This window comes from Camelina sativa, chromosome 14, assembly GCF_030686135.1.
Source record: "Camelina sativa cultivar CO46 ecotype springtype chromosome 14, ASM3068613v1".
Classification (NCBI taxonomy): domain Eukaryota; kingdom Viridiplantae; phylum Streptophyta; class Magnoliopsida; order Brassicales; family Brassicaceae; genus Camelina; species Camelina sativa.
Window position 1 is genome coordinate 3,630,097 of NC_141893.1, and position 16,270 is coordinate 3,646,366.

The 16,270-nt window shown below is 35.2% G+C and overlaps 5 protein-coding genes across 7 annotated transcripts; 4 read left to right on the plus strand and 1 right to left on the minus strand.

Annotated features, from left to right (window-relative positions):
- Positions 1-19: 19 nt before the first annotated feature.
- LOC104739514 (U11/U12 small nuclear ribonucleoprotein 65 kDa protein) lies at positions 20-3,041 on the minus strand. 2 transcript variants are annotated; one of them, XR_015579998.1, is made up of 11 exons: positions 2,723-3,009; positions 2,441-2,512; positions 2,132-2,341; positions 1,923-2,004; positions 1,674-1,814; positions 1,311-1,465; positions 1,053-1,229; positions 671-758; positions 491-549; positions 345-410; positions 20-256 (listed from the first exon to the last, which is right to left on the minus strand). XR_015579998.1 is itself a non-coding variant. In XM_010459899.3 (11 exons), the coding sequence occupies exons 1-11, from the start codon at positions 2,908-2,910 to the stop codon at positions 170-172; spliced, it is 1,332 nt and encodes a 443-aa protein (XP_010458201.2). In that variant the 5' UTR covers positions 2,911-3,041; the 3' UTR covers positions 20-169. The 2 variants fall into 2 exon arrangements, 1 of the variants encoding a protein (XP_010458201.2); XM_010459899.3 differs by having other exon boundaries at positions 1,311-1,472; positions 2,723-3,041.
- Positions 3,042-5,401: 2,360 nt separating this feature from the next.
- LOC104739517 (proteasome subunit beta type-4) lies at positions 5,402-8,721 on the plus strand. Of its 2 annotated transcripts, none has more exons than XM_010459904.3 (8): positions 5,402-6,658; positions 6,798-6,886; positions 6,973-7,037; positions 7,130-7,206; positions 7,708-7,837; positions 7,933-8,092; positions 8,181-8,366; positions 8,457-8,721. In XM_010459904.3, the coding sequence occupies exons 2-8, from the start codon at positions 6,881-6,883 to the stop codon at positions 8,568-8,570; spliced, it is 738 nt and encodes a 245-aa protein (XP_010458206.1). In that variant the 5' UTR covers positions 5,402-6,658; positions 6,798-6,880; the 3' UTR covers positions 8,571-8,721. The 2 variants fall into 2 exon arrangements, with proteins under 2 accessions (XP_010458206.1, XP_087340454.1); XM_087484328.1 differs by having other exon boundaries at positions 5,408-6,658; positions 6,764-6,886.
- Positions 5,501-6,644, plus strand: LOC104739516 (nicotianamine synthase 3). Its single transcript, XM_010459903.3, has one exon. The coding sequence runs from the start codon at positions 5,501-5,503 to the stop codon at positions 6,467-6,469; it is 969 nt and encodes a 322-aa protein (XP_010458205.1). The 3' UTR covers positions 6,470-6,644.
- A 1,683-nt stretch (positions 8,722-10,404) lies between the features above and the next one.
- On the plus strand, positions 10,405-11,475 carry LOC104739518 (transcription factor bHLH149). Its single transcript, XM_010459905.3, has one exon. It carries the CDS (start codon positions 10,657-10,659, stop codon positions 11,284-11,286), a length of 630 nt encoding a protein of 209 aa, XP_010458207.1. The 5' UTR covers positions 10,405-10,656; the 3' UTR covers positions 11,287-11,475.
- Positions 11,476-15,716: 4,241 nt separating this feature from the next.
- On the plus strand, positions 15,717-16,225 carry LOC104743191 (uncharacterized). The gene has a single exon (XM_010464302.2). The coding sequence runs from the start codon at positions 15,717-15,719 to the stop codon at positions 16,131-16,133; it is 417 nt and encodes a 138-aa protein (XP_010462604.2). The 3' UTR covers positions 16,134-16,225.
- The last annotated feature ends 45 nt before the right edge of the window (positions 16,226-16,270 follow it).

Here is a 16,270-nt window from a genome sequence, read left to right on the forward strand (position 1 = left end):
ATTGTGTACTCAAAACAAATGATTTCAAGGATTCACTTCTACCATTATATATTAGACAGCGATATATTAATTGACTTTTTAATCTGAGAGTCAGAGTTACATAATGATCCACAATAAGAATTAGCAGCTAATCCTCAAAAAGTCAAAAACTTTCGATATATATAAATCATCATTCGTTTGGCTTGGCTGATCCAGGATTCCTGCCAAACTGGATTATCATTGGTTTTCCTTTGAACACAAAACCATTTACAAGATTCTGCAAAGTTATAAAATAAATGCTTGTCAATGATTAACAATACTTGATTAAGACATTTTATGCAGAGGGTGTTGTTAAGGATTATAACCAGAGAACGATGTGCGACTTCAACAGATGGAAATGTCAAAAAAGCTTGCCCTCTCATTCTTCCTTCCTGCAACAATATTATTTAATTCACATTAACAAGAAGAATGATTATAATCGAAGGCAAGTTGAAAGGTGAAGAAGCATCACCTGCATCAGCCTCACACCAAGACTGGATTTAGCTGCTTCAATGCTTTCAAATTGTGACCCTACAATGAATGCTATTATTTAGCTATTTGGATTGACTTCCACAAAGGTAAGGTGTAGTAAGCAGGTAACAACTCGTAGATTGTACAAGATTTTGATTTGACTAGCAGAGCTACTTCTTACCAAATATGTAATAGAAATCATCACTAACAACATCTTTGGCAAGGTTTTTGATATACAGCACAACCGATGGATTCCCAGCTGTGTAGTTCTGCACACAATAAATACCAAAAAGCATCTTTCTCTCACTGATTATGTTTCTTCAGAAATGATAAAATGAAGTAGGAAAATAGTCATGAAAGAACTGCTAGAAAAGATAACATTAGTATGCAGTAAATATATCTTCATGCATGGAGAATCCCTAGTGACGAGTATCCCTAGCCAATGAGCCAAATCACATTTTCCATACCCAAAGAAAAGGCTGGAATTGATAATCAGGCTCACATCATTAGGAAAGCTCTAGGCAATACAAACGTATTATATAACTTGATCTTTGTATCCATACCTTGAACATAGGCAGTGAAAGAATATCCTCTGGAGGTAACCTTCCTTTCTCCAACTCCTCTAAACTCACAAAGGGATTCAAGTTTGAATATTCTTCTTCTTTGGGCTCGTCTGCAGGATCTTCATTCTCACTGTCCTCTTTATATTCGTCTTGTGCAACTTTTGGGGTAATCTTGATCTATCGTCATAGACCTTACAAATATCAGCACAACTACACAGCATATTATTATTGAAAGGTAATTAGGGATAACAGAATAACCTGCATAACATGCGTATTCTTTCTTATTCGAGGGATCTCCTTTGGGGTCAAAGAAGAAGGTTTCAATCCAATAGTCTCATGCGGCACATCCTTGTCCACACCAGGACCAACAAGAGTTTCATGTCTAGCACGCTTCCTTCCTGATTTTGATGTACCTGTATCCTAAACGTAATACCATCACAATTCTTACCCAAATACTAAATATTAATGACTAGTTGATTATCACATAAGTTTACTACCAAAAAAAAAAAAGAGAGAACAAAGCAGCAACTATGATATGAAATTCTAAGCACGCATAACCAGCTTAGCATGAAGCCATTTTACTAATATCATAAAATGCAGACATGGCATGACGCGTCATACCTCATCAGATTCCATCTCTGACTCGCTACTAGATTGATGCTCCAACTCAGTTGGTTGGGGGGCAGTTTTAGGTAGAGGTGGCGTCGGCAGGGCAAGGCGAAAAGGAGGTGGAAGATTCATTTTGTTCATCAGATGCAGCACCTATGTTCAAAAGGTCTAAAATTACATTTCTAGTTTGCTATGCACACCATGATAATTGAACAAGGATGTACCCACCAGATACAGTGAGTCAGTGACAGTAAAGCTAACCTGGGTGTATAACGGTGGGACAGCGATAAGTGCATTAGTAATGTTGGCTAATATATTTTCATCAGGTGGTGGGTAAGCATATCTGCAAAAATGAAACCGATCAAACATAGAAACATTTGAAGCCGACAAAATTAAAGAATGGGGTTGTGTTGTCACATTGTGTTTAAAAGGATGAGGAGATAAAAACACACACACGCAGTAAAACTTACTGCAGGTGAGGAGGAAATGGATAGTTTATGCCGAGTTTTGGAGCTATCGGTTCGCCAGAAATTGTCTGCTCAGATTTTAAATCACTGTTGGTGCTAACTGTAGAGAAAGCATTTCCCTTGACCATAGATTCTTCGATTTGTCGAGACTTCTTGTTCTCATTAGGTTTATTGGCTCTCTGTACTTGTAGAACCTTACCAAGAAACCTCAGCCTACACAACCATAAAACCAGAAGAAGAAGAAAAAAGAGACTTGAACAACTGAACTCCTATCATGTTAATAGGAAGATGAGTAATTCTCAAAACTGGTACCCATTTAACTGACGATGTGCTTGAGAAGCAAAAGCTTCATTCTTGAAATCCACAAATGCAGCATTTCTCAATCTGTGGTTGCAAAAAAATTATATGTCAGGTTATACTAATTCCACATTCCATCACTTCTTCTCGAGTAAAGATGAAATCTTTTCGCTTTGTAACCTAAACATTCCAAGAAATATTAACTATGAACTTTCCAGTCCTCAGTATCTTCTAAAAACCTTCTAACTAATACTAATTTCCAAGTAAATCGAAAGATAAAGGTTGCTGAGAAATTACTTTCCACCGGAGCAAGGACGAACAGCAGAAGCTCCGTACTGAGAAAAGAGCCGAGAGACGAGATCATGAGGGATTCCATCAGGAAGATGCCGAACCACAAGAGTCACACCAAACGGCTCTGTGACCTGAGAATCAAATTGCGTCGCCGGTATATTCACGACCGCCTCCGATGTCGCATGTGCAGCCATTAGAGCTCGAAACCCCAACTCAGAACGATGACAGCTTTTTTTTTTCTTCAATAAAATTGATTTGTGATTTAAACCGGACTAGATTTTTTTGAGTCAGTTATCGAAACCATACAGACCAAGTGAAAAAATTAAATCAAACCGGGAAGGCGTTTTTGTGTGTTTTATAATTTTTGGGCTTATCCACTTGTGTGGCCCATTTGTTTTTTAAAATTCCTTTCTTTGAATATGTGGTTTTCAATAAATTGATTTGCGAGACTAAACCGGACTAGATTTTGGAGTCAAATGATCGAGCCAGTTAAGTCATATCATACGACGACGTTTTATGTTAAAATTTGTGAGACATACACCCTTTTGGTCAACATAGTAGTTATAGACACAGCTCTTATACAAGCTTCTTTCGTTTCGGTTTGAAAATACAATAGTTTGGATATACAAAATAGCTAGAGACCATTGAGGAGAATCTGAACTATCATATTCCATGTGAGAAGCTACAATTACAATTATCAGAATTACATGTTTGAAGTGAAATGGTGTTCTTCAACATTGAGAATAATTGATAAGAATGTATTTTGTCATCAATTATTGGATATGATGTTATAAAAAACAAAAACGACAATTAGTGGCGGATACATTTTTAACGATGAAAAACACTATTTCACATCGTCTAAACTGCTTTGGACGTTTTAGCATTCACGATATTTTTCGTTTTCATAAAAACAGTTATAGTTCATATATAAATCTATATGATATGTATTTTATAGCATTACAATATCAATAAACAAATATTAATATAGCATAAGAGGACACATAAGTAATAATTATTTTGAAAAAGAAGAAGAAAACAAATTGTGAGGTTGACAACGCAATTCAATGAGAAGATGGAGTTGATAGTGAAGGGAACATTAGGCTAGCTATAACAGACTAACAGGTTACTTGACCACATATACTTTCTTTCATCAGTTTTCAAACATTCAAATTGACAAAGTTTTTGTAAGTTTTCCTACAATTATCAAACTGAATCTTCAAATTTTGGGAAATATTAAGATTATGTCCATTTCAAAAGAAGATAATATACTTTTGGCGTGTGCCTCCCACGCACTTCTTATGGCTCTCCTTGTTTTATTGTGTTATTCATGAAATTCTCAAATTCTTCACGCAATCCTATTTTTTTAAGAAATTTAAAAATATCTCATTTTAGTATGAGAAAAATAATAATTATTGAACCCCTTGAAAAAAGAAAACAGATATAAGAAGAGAGAGAAAAAAAAAAGATTTAAATAGTTTGTATGGATTTTGTTGCCCGTGGAGTTTATACAAGAGGCAGTAATGCATTCATCGAATAGGGTTTTTTTTGCAATATAAAAAATATTGTATGATGCGTCAAGGAATATCCGATCTTTCCAAGTTGGCGTGTGTCTCTAAGTACCTCTTATTATTTGTGACTTTGTGTATTCCAATAATCCAATCCTTCATATTCGTCTCACACACATGGATTCCACAATTTCATAATTATATATACGTTTGTTTTTTCTTTCTTTCTTTCTCTAATGTTAAGTGAACGTATTCCATTCCATATACGATCTCTCCAATTGTTCCTAAAAGCTAAATTGAGATAAGTTTTAAATTATTTATTATTCTTTTTAGGTAGAACAAATTGAATGATTGCGTGAAGAAGTTGAGAATTTCATAATTAAAGCATACCAAAGGAAAACAAGGAGAGCCGTAAGAAAATTGTGGAAGACACACGCCACGAACTCGAAGATATTATCTTCTTCTAAAATTCGCATATTCAGTTTGATATTTGTAGTCTTGCAATTTGTTCTCAAAGTTGATGCTTGGAAACAAACAAAGGACGTTTTATTTGGTAAAGCCACTTCTCAAAGATATGGAGAATTCATAACTCTATTTTTGTTTTTTTTTTTGATAAAGGGTTTAAGAATTCACAACTATTTCTAAACAAATCTCTTGGTTAATTATTATATATTTAGAACTGCGTAATAATATATGGCCTCTTTCATTTTGTACAATTATGTATTTACAGAATGCAATTATTTAATTGTTTGATACGAGTTGGAAGAAGTGCATGCCTTGATCGCCACATCATGTACATCCATCAATTATTGGAGATAAGATTTCACGTAATTCCACCAATTACTGCACATACTGTAATACAATATATAGCTAATTTGTAACATTTTTTGGATCTCATCCATGTTTACATGACAATCGGAGTTTCGAAGATTATAGACAATTTTCAGAGCTCGAATTAAAAAGAGATGTAATCTCTTATAACGTAAAGAAATGATACTTTAATTTTAAACGATGCAGCCTAGTTTTAAAATTTTTGAATAATAATATTTTTTTTCTAGTTATCCTAATTAAAAAGGACAAAAAAATCAACAACGCAACTGTTTTATTTGAAATTGAATAATAATATGTTAAAATAATAAGATTCTTTTTGAGCTAATATGATCCACTTCACTACCAATAAATAGCCATTCCTCCAAACAGTTCACCACCAGAGAAACACAAGAAACATACATATTATAAATAAAAAAGAAGACCAGCATAACCTCATTGTAGTGTCTACATGGGTTGCCAAGACGAACAATTGGTGAAAACTATATGCGACCTCTACGAGAAGATCTCAAAGCTCGAGAGTCTAAAGCCATCTGAAGATGTTAACATTCTCTTCAAGCAGCTCGTTTCCACATGCATCCCACCTAACCCTAGCATCGACGTAACCAAGATGAGTGACACAGTCCAAGAGATTCGAGTTAACCTCATCAAGATCTGTGGCGAAGCCGAAGGTCACTTAGAACATCATTTCTCTTCGATCTTGACCTCTTTCCAAGACAACCCACTTAACCATTTAAACATTTTCCCTTATTACAACAACTATTTAAAACTCGGAAAGCTCGAATTCGACCTCCTCACACAAAACCTAAATGGTTTTGTCCCAAAGAATGTGGCTTTCATCGGATCTGGTCCCCTCCCTCTCACTTCAATCGTTCTTGCATCATTCCATCTCAAAGACACAATCTTTCACAACTTTGATATCGACCCATCAGCGAACTCACTCGCTTCTCTACTGGTTTCCTCTGATCCAGACATATCTCAGCGCATGTTCTTCCACACCGTTGATATAATGGATGTGACAGAGAGCTTGAAGAGCTTCGACGTCGTGTTTCTAGCTGCTCTTGTTGGAATGAACAAGGAGGAGAAAGTTAAAGTGATCGAGCATCTGCAGAAACACATGGATCCAGGCGCTGTGCTCATGCTGAGGAGTGCTCATGGCCCGAGAGCGTTTCTTTATCCGATCGTTGAGCCGTGTGATCTTCAAGGGTTCGAGGTTTTGTCTATTTATCACCCGACAGATGATGTTATAAACTCCGTGGTGATCTCAAAAAAGCTTCCTATTGTTTCAACTGGGAATGTCGTTGGTGGACCCTCATGCTTGCTCCAGCCGTGCAATTGTTCCAAGATCCACGCGATAATGAGCAAGAAGAAGAACATGATGACCGAAGAGTTTGGAGCGAGGGAGGAACAGTTGTCTTAAGATCAGGACGTTTCTTGTTTCTTAATTCTCTCTATGTATCTTTGGAAGCTTTCTTCTTCTAGTTATGATTTGTGTCTTTGTGTTTGTGTGTGTTGGTGTCTTTCCTCAATTGTTCTTTGTTTTTTTTTTTTTTTCTCTTTCTATTTTTATAAAATAACCGCAGCCATCGGACCAATCAAGGCCTAGTAGGTTTGTAAATAAGCCTTAAAATTAAACATATTATTTATATAAACGGGCCAGACCTAAACAATATGGCCCAATATAGCTTTTGAATAACATTGGTAAAATTGTTAGGCCCGACCCGTTTCCATCTGTTTCTTGAGTAAAGGAACTTCTTGGAATCGAGAAGAAGATACAAACATCAGATCGTGAGAGAGAGAGAGAGGAGGAGCCATTCGAGTTTCTGAGAAGATGACTGTAAGTCGGATCGTTCTTTCAATTGCTCATGTATTATTTACTTTCCTGGGTTTTTATGACTTTGATTGTGTGTTTGTCCTGTGAAGTTTACGATTCAGATTGAGAACGGGACTGAAGTGAGGAACGCTGAGGCTGATTCCCAAAGAACATTGTAAAACCTCTTATTTGGATTCTTTGAATTGGAGAAAATAATTTGGGATTCCGTTTTCGTATTTTTAAGGGTTTTATAATTGTTGTTGTTAGGTACCCGTATGTTACTGGAACGTCAGTGGTAGCTATCAAGTACAAAGATGGGGTTTTAATGGCTTCTGATATGGGAGGTATGCTTCTCTCTACCTAGTTTCAGCTCTCTTATTGTTGTTGCTTGCTTGGGTAGATAAAGCAATTTACTCTTTTAGGCTTTGTTTTTATGCATGCTTCCATTGTTCACAAGAGTGCCTGCGATATTGGTGCTGGCTGTATAGATACTAGTGTAATGAATCCGGAGTCAGGATGTGTAAAAATATATACGATCTTGGTTGCTTGCTGTAACACTTGTTTCATCTTATTCAATGATATTCTTTGGTGAGAGGTATTTGAGTGCTCAAGTTTGGTAGTGAAACCGGTATTGTAGCTTCTTTGATCAATTTGAGTGTCGCATCCAGAACTCTACTATCTCTGTCTCTTAAACCACCTTGGTCATTTATTATAAGATAGAAGAAATTGCTTACTGGAAAATGGGAATGAATGGTTATTATCATTTATCTGTAGCAAAAGAAAAGGCTTGGGTTCTAGAGAATGATGAGACTGTTATTTTAAAACAAGCTTTTACTGATCTGCAGGTTCATATGGATCCACCTTAAGGTACAAGAACATTGAGAGGATGAAGGCTATTGGTAAGCATTCTCTTCTTGGTGCCAGTGGGGAAATCAGCGACTTTCAAGAAATTTTGCGTTATCTTGATGAGCTCACGTAAGAATACGTTTCATAGAATGTTTCTTTTTCTTGTCGTCTCCTTCTTAACCATTCCCTCTTTGGCCCTTGATTTAAACTCTTACTGTTGTCAGGCTGAATGATAACATGTGGGATGATGGTAATTCCTTGGGACCGAAAGAAGTTCATAACTATCTGACCCGAGTTATGTATAATCGCCGGAACAAGTTCAACCCTTTGTGGAACACTCTTGTCCTTGGAGGTGTAAAAAATGGAGAGAAGTACCTTGGGATGGTAAATGCCTAACAAGACATTTTTTTTACCTTCTTAAATGAGTTAAGTGTAACAGTTTTGAATTGAATGCTATGATGTTCTTCTTTAGGTCTCAATGATTGGTGTTAGTTTTGAGGACAACCATGTTGCCACTGGGTTTGGGAATCACCTAGCTAGGCCGATTCTTCGTGATGAATGGCGTGAGGACCTGGGTTTTGAAGAAGGTGTCAAACTCCTAGAGAAATGTATGCGTGTGCTTCTTTACCGTGACAGATCAGCTATCAACAAGCTTCAGGTCTGTTTTAATTTCAGTATGTCAACTCAACTCCATATAATTGGGGAATCAGATCATTGACCAGACTTGTTTCTCTGGACAAATTTGCAGATAGCAAAGATGACAGAGGAAGGTGTGACAGTCTCTGAGCCATACTCGCTTAAGACATTCTGGGAATTCAAGGCGTTCACAAACCCAACAGTTGGTGCAGAAGGCTCCTGGTAATATGATAACTGAAATATTAAAAAACGAACGAGTTAGCAAAAACAAGTTATTTGATCCAAGAGAGCTGTTTCCTTTGTGTGATGTTGTTCGACAGTGACCTCTTTGTTAATGAATTTTTGAGTAAGAATTAGAGGATTTATGGTTTTTCTCATGACCAGACAGACTCCCTACGCAGATAATTCAGTTAGTCGTCAGTCTCGAATATGAAAAACAACAAAGTTGGTAAACTTGTAATTATCACTTAATCAGAACTTGTTTACTATGGATTTGGCTCATAATTTTCCTATGTTGTGTCCGCTGATGATATTTAGCTCTTGCCAAAATGAAAAACAAGTGTCCAAAAAAGAAAAGAAAAGAAAAAAAAAATCTTAATAATTGACTTTGACTAAGATTAGTTGGTATTTCTGTCTGTTCTTAATTCTTCGTATGACTTAAACCTTAATTTGAATGGACGTACACATGTGGAGACTTTTTCGTATTTCTGAATGTTGTGTGATACACGCACCCGAGAAAACAACAACAACAAAACTTGCGACCACTACATAGTACATACAATGTTTCTCTAATTCCAAATTAAAATAAATTTGGTGAATAACAGTATTATTATTTGGTAGGGAAAGTCAGATTTGAGCGTGGTTACAAAAATAAAAAGAAAAAAAAAACCTGGAGACGGTGTCTCAATTAAGGGGGCAAGCCTCTCTGGCCAACCACAGATAAAAAGGGCCCTTTTAGATTCTCTTCAAGATCTTCTTCCTCTTCCTCTTTTTTTACATTATTAACCCACAAAATTTATTTTACATAAATGCACATATATAATACTACTATTATTCACTTCTGTCACTAACTCATCATAATTATTCCTTAGCAGCATAGAATTTGCGTAGCAACTAAATCTAGTGTTTAACGTTATACACCTTCTGACTTTCTGGGTCATATTGGGGATGCTTTGTAAATATTTTGGATTAATTCTGAGTCATATATATATTTTTATAATGGCAATGTAAAGATTAGTGTATGTAAATGATTAATCGATGGTCGATTCTACTCATTACTCTTTAAAACTTTATAGTATGATTTATTTGGTTCCTTTTTAGACTACTCCATTACTCTATAGATAGATTGAGGTATCAATTAGAAAAACATACAACAATCAGTGGAAAAGAGATTATTTCGTTGGCGGAAAATTGTCCACAAATTTACACAAAACGACTCGTTAAAGTGGGTTATTATATGGCAGCAGCGCCATGAAAATGGTCACATGGAATGCTTTTTTCTTTCTTTCTTTCTTTTGCCTATTTTACTTTCTGAGTGCCTTTTTTTTTTGTGTGTGTGTGGGTGTTTTCCCTCTCTTCTCACCTTTTTAAATTGTGTATCCAACCGACATAATTCTCCCATATATATATAAATATATATTGATCCAAAAAAAAAAAAAGTTTGTGCTGCTATAGCTTAGCGTATTAAGTAGTTTATCACGACCGTTTCATACCAAAAATATTTGGATTAGTTAGTAGTAAAACGACTACACATCACATATGACAAAATCGTCGATTCATCATACTCGTTTTGATTAAAAGTTAATTTAACCTTGACTACTACTTGAAAAAACAAACTCATGGCTTCATCCAGATTCATCATCATCATCGTTTACTTTAACATTTGCAATAATAGTCTTGACATGTATGAACTTAGAAACTACATCGCTCAACATTTGACTATTTTTTTGGGCACAATTTTGGAGTTTTCATGCCAACGACAAAAAAAAAAAAGGGACACTGATGACATTAAGGGCAAAACTGGGATTAACGATGAAAAACAACAAGTCTATAAATAAGCCCCGCTGTTTCACGCCTCTCTCTCTAGGGGCTTATTGGTATTGGTAAGAGATATATAAAGAGAGACTTGCTCTATCTCCTCCTTTCATCTTCCCCTTCACATTCCAACACACCTCCTCAAAAAGAGAGAGAGAGAGAGAGAGACTCTTTCTGAGATTTACATATCTCGAGGCTGATTCTCAAAACACACGAAGAAGAAGAAGAAGAGATTGTGTTTTCCTTTATATAATAATCTCTGGTTTAATTTGGGTTTGATGGTAAATTCGAATCTATTTCCTAGCATCGAAGCCACAGGTGGTGAATCGTCTACTGAGTCGAGACGCAAGAAGCCAAGGATATCAGAGACAGAAGCGGAGATTGAAGCACGAAGGATCAACGAAGAAAGCTTGAAGAGATGGAAAACGAATCGTGTTCAGCAGATCTACGCTTCCAAGCTCGTCGAAGCTTTACGTCGAGTTCGTCAGAGATCCACCAACGAGCCTGATAAAGTTGTCTCCGTTGCGGCTAGAGAGATACGCGAGACGGCGGATCGAGTTCTCGCTGCTTCGGCTAAAGGTACAACTCGATGGAGCAGAGCGATTTTAGCGAGCCGTGTCAGAGCGAAGCTCAAGAAACATAAAAAGGCGGCTAAGAAGTCAGCCGGAAACTGTAAATCGAGAAAAGCCGCCGCGACGGAGACGAATCGGATTAAGTTACCGGCGGTTGATAGAAAACTCAAGTTTCTTGGCCGGTTAGTTCCCGGTTGCCGGAAAGTCTCTGTACCGAACCTTTTAGATGAAGCCACTGATTACATCGCAGCGTTAGAGATGCAGGTTCGAGCTATGGAAGCTCTCGCTGAACTCTTAACCGCCGCCGCTCCACGGACGACGTTGACCGGACCTTAACGGCGGCAGTTAGTTTGTCAGTTGTTAATTAGCTTTTTTACCTTTTTACCCTTTTATTTTTGTTAAGTTTTTTTTCTTTCTTTTTTTTCTTTTTGGGTTTGGTCTACGCGATTTTAATTTATTAAATTCTTGTATTTTATTTGTATACATCAGTCTTATTTGATCTTTCCTTTAATTTTCTTTAACAAATGCCAACTAAACTCGATATAAAAAAGTTGTTTTAACCCTTTCAACAAAATTAGACATACAAATATAAATTAAAGAAAAATAAAGAGAAGAATAAAAGTTAAATAAATAATTTGACAAGTTGAAGCAATTCAAAAAAAAAAAGAGCCATGTGCGTGTAACGTGTTGAGGACACCCACCTTAATTTTGGGGCCAATGGACTCCATGTGATTCTGATAGACTTTTTCCCACGTTCATGTTTTTAATGTCAATATGTGGGAAGTGTATAATTTTGGCTCATAATGCCCTTAAAATCTTTCAAACTGATTAATAAAAGCAATAATTTGTTCCTTGAATGTCAACATTAAAAAGAGGATATATAGCATACGACTCTTCAAGAGAATTTGACAATTTTTAAAGATTGATATGGTGTAAAATACTAGTTTGTCAGTAAGAACAAAAAATCCACTAGCTCGGAAATGACAGGTACATTGAAAGAAGAGTGAGCAAAAAGGACCACAAACGAAAAAAAAATGGGCACCAAAATAAGGAGAAACAATAAGATTGAGAAATGAGTCTCTTGGGAACATCTTTCTTCCCTCTTTAAGACTCTCTCCCCCCCCCCCCCCAACGTGTGCTCTTTCTTATTTACATCCGATATGTCTTTCAATATGGAAAAAATATAATAAAAATCATTAATTTTTAAATTTGGGACGTTTTAATCACTAACTTTCAAGATGTCATTTTAATCACAAACTTTTCGTTAATTTTGACCATAAAATAGTAAAGTTTTGTTGACCTCGCCATTTTAGGCACGACGTTTATTCTCTGTTAAAGATCTCAAAAACAGAGTAAATTATATATTATATGCTATTGTTTTGCATAAACGACCATGTTTTTAACGCCAAAAACAACATCGTTTACCAAATCGAAGAAACTAAATTTCTAATCGATTTCAATTTCACAAATCCATAACTCTAAAAATGAAACCCCAAATTCTCTCTACACCATTGATGTCACACCACACTCACCGACGCAACCAGATGTGTCAAAGCTTGAACTTGAACTCATCGGAACAGAGATTGCATAAGAGATTTTGGTATTATGGAGAGAATTTCGGGTTTTCTTTCTAGGATTAGGGATTTAATAAACGTCATGCCTAAAACAACAGAAAGTTTGTGTGGTCAACAAAACTTTGCTATTATATGGTCAAGTTAACAGAAAGTTTGTGATTAAAATGACATCTTAAAAGTTAGTGATTAAAACGTCTCAAATTTGAAAGTTGGGGATTTTTACTACATTTTTCCCCGTTTAATATACGTTCCCACCCTTTTTTTTATCAGATTAAATGGCAACATGTTTGTGGGTCATTGTGTCTTCCTACTTACTTATACGAAGAGTTCACAAAATCAATCTGATGAGTATTTGGATCGAGCTTGGAGGGTGATCTATAGTTTTAACTTTTAACCTATATACTATATTGTTAAGTACATAGATAATTCCGGATTTATGGTTGTATGATAGTATCTCGATATCAACTGAGATAGGTCATCCATACATAATGTTATCGTTTGCATATTTTGTTGTTTTCTTAGTACGGCTGATATGGTGTTTGATATTAATGTATTCGTTCACACGATATGGTATTGTAACGAAAACTGGAATATTAATAGATGTGGGAAAATTATGTATATAAAGGATGCTTTTATTAATTAAATAATATATCAATGCATCGAATGATAGCTACAAAACAAAACAAAAGTAAAAGAAAACAAAAAGGGGAAACGTGGAGTTGGCCATATGTGGCTAAAAGGTAGACCCAATGTGATCACATGCAACCATGTGACTCCAATTATGAACCTCATATGTGAATGTGGCCGAGGCGATGCCAAATTTTCAAGAATCTCTCCTCTTCATACGACGCTATTTACAAATATATATAAACAAACACTAGTTTTACCACCTTATAGTTCATAATTATCAGCTCTTCACGAATTTTACAGAAAAGTAAGGTATAAAATATGCTCAAAATATCGTATCATCACTACATATCAACTGTGTATAGCTTATGAGACAGATATACAAAAATGAATCATGTAATCCACGATTAAAGTAAACAATAAAATAATGTACCATAAAATATACATAGCAAAAAGCTAATGCATTTACATAACAGTAATTTGTTTTATCTAACTAAACTATTTGTTTAACAGCTTTTAACATCTATCACTGCATTAAATCATCACAAACTTTGAAATCGTATAACTTCAATGCCAATGCAAAGTGAAAGTAAGATCTCTTATAGATATATAATGTATATACTGAAGTTTAGTTTCAAACCGCAGCGATAATTAGTGGCTACCGATAAAAGGAGGGCCTGTCAAATTTGAAGTATATATATGATCGATTATATGAGGTTTAGTCCTCTCCAATCCTCCCGCTAAATTATGGGATTTATATATATATGTAGAGTTAGACGAAAGAGAGAAGGAAATATACAATCGGGTTAACCGGTAGAATAAACCAGACCCGTATTGTTGAGTAGTGGAAACAATGGGTCCGACGACGAGAGAAGCAAACAAAAAAACCCTTGTTGACAAAATTTAATTCAACAACAACAAAAAAAACTCGTCCATATCTTTTATATTTCTCATGTAAGTAAGTTTGTTATACACGATTACACGTAAAAAGACTTTTGCGCGGTGTAATGAGATGGAACTCGTGGCAAGACAACATGCACTCGCACATGTCTTGGTCAGACAGATTTCGTTGTCTTCGAACTGTGCTCGTGTTTTCTAACATTTCTGCACGTGCTCTCAAGTCAACCATTATCCACTTCAACTCCTACGATTTTGTTTCTACGTCACTACCTCTTTCTTTCTTTCTCTCTTTTCTACCTCTATGGTATATTATCTATACTTTTTAAAAAATTATATAGCCAAATATTGGCCCAATTTGAAAACTAATTAGCTCGTATTATCAATTTTTGCATCCAGGCACTTCTTGAAACGGGCAAAAGTTATGTTCGAACAAATGATTTCGTCACAACGATTCCTAATATCATGCAAGAAAGTGAGAAACGGCGCCTAATTAACAAGGAATGGATAAACAAATGGCTTTGTCACAACGACTTTGGTCCACTTATAATATGGTTGATGTTTTTTACCGCCACTTGACGTGTTGGTGAGAGCATCCTTTTTCGAAACTCTTCATCCTAGACGGTTCAACATTTTTAAACCCGACACAGGAACAACTCTTCATCGTCCATGATCGCCTGTGAGATATTAATATTCCTTCATTCCGAAGCTTCCCTTACTTCCCTTTATCAGTTTCAAATCTTCTAAGAGATCTATCCTCTTATAAAGTTGTAATTAAGTTTGACGCAATATAACGAGTTTGAACTTGTTGCAATTTCAAAATATGTTTTCTTTTTTAAAACAAAAAGGATCATGAAGAAACTAGAACAATTTTACATTTTCTTCGGTTTTTTTTAATATATTTTTAATATAAGGTTTATTTTTTTTTGCTGACAATATCTATAGTTGAATGAATATTAATTGTTATATAAAAACATCACATGTTATTTGTTTTTGTGAGTCAAGTATCCAAATTATAAAATCAGAAATATTTTAAGTCTAGTGTTTCATTTGCAGAATGGTGATCGATCTTTTTGGATATCCAAATTTTTAGTAGTTGATGATCAAATGAAATCCATGATCAATAGCGGATCCAGACATTTGTCCATCTATTCTTTTAAATACTTGTCTACAATTAAAACGAAGACAATTAAAACGAAGACAATTATATCACCAATATAAAACATAATTTAAAGATAAGTACAATTCTAAACGGTTTGTTAAAGTACATATCAACCGTAACAACTATATTAGCTTTGCGTAATATTTAATAATTAATACTTTATTTTAATTATAAAAAAAAACTTAACCAATTTATTATTTTAGGTTGATTTTTTTTTTAAATGTCAAACTTCTTCTTTCCACTACCGAATAATGCTTATTGTCATATTAACTTTCATTTTAATGTCAAACTTCTCCTTTCCAAACTATTTAATGATTATTGTCATATTTTAAAAATGTAAAATTTATATTTTCTTGCTTCTTAAATATTCTGGGATGTCCATCTAAATTCATTTTTTTCTTATATTTTGGTGTCATCTAATCTCAAACTCTTATTTAGGTATGCATTTTTTTAAGTCATCATCAAATCTCTCAAATTCATTGTTAAAAAAAAACGAGCCAAGCAATATGTCACCAACAAAAAATCTAGTAAGACTAGCGGAAGAACATTACAAAAGGGGCGATCTCCAAGGAGCCATTAAAATCGTGCATGACTTAATGTGTGAAGCTAACACATCTGAAAACCACCAAGATATCTCACAGATTCTCGTCGCCTATGAAATCAACTGGGATAATTTACGTCGTTTCACACTCTACAAGATTCTGAGGATAAAAAACCCGTTATGTGACCCTCAGTTGATCCAGATAAAGTACGAAGACATCATGGCTAAGCTCTGTCCCGACGGAAACAAGTCTGTTGCTGCCAAGTCAGCTTTCGAGATCATCAATTATGCGTGGAAGATCTTGTCCAATCCTGTTACACGAAGAGATTATAATATGAAAAAAGGGTTTACAGAGAGATTCATGTTTCAAGGAAGAAGATGAACTATGTCAAAGAGTGAGGTAAGGGGAAAGTCACTGTGTCGACCTTTCTGATTCAAAGTATAACTAAACCTATCGTATAATTAACTAGTAGAGTAGAGTATTCAGTTTTTATGCATTTGTTCGGATACAATACCTAT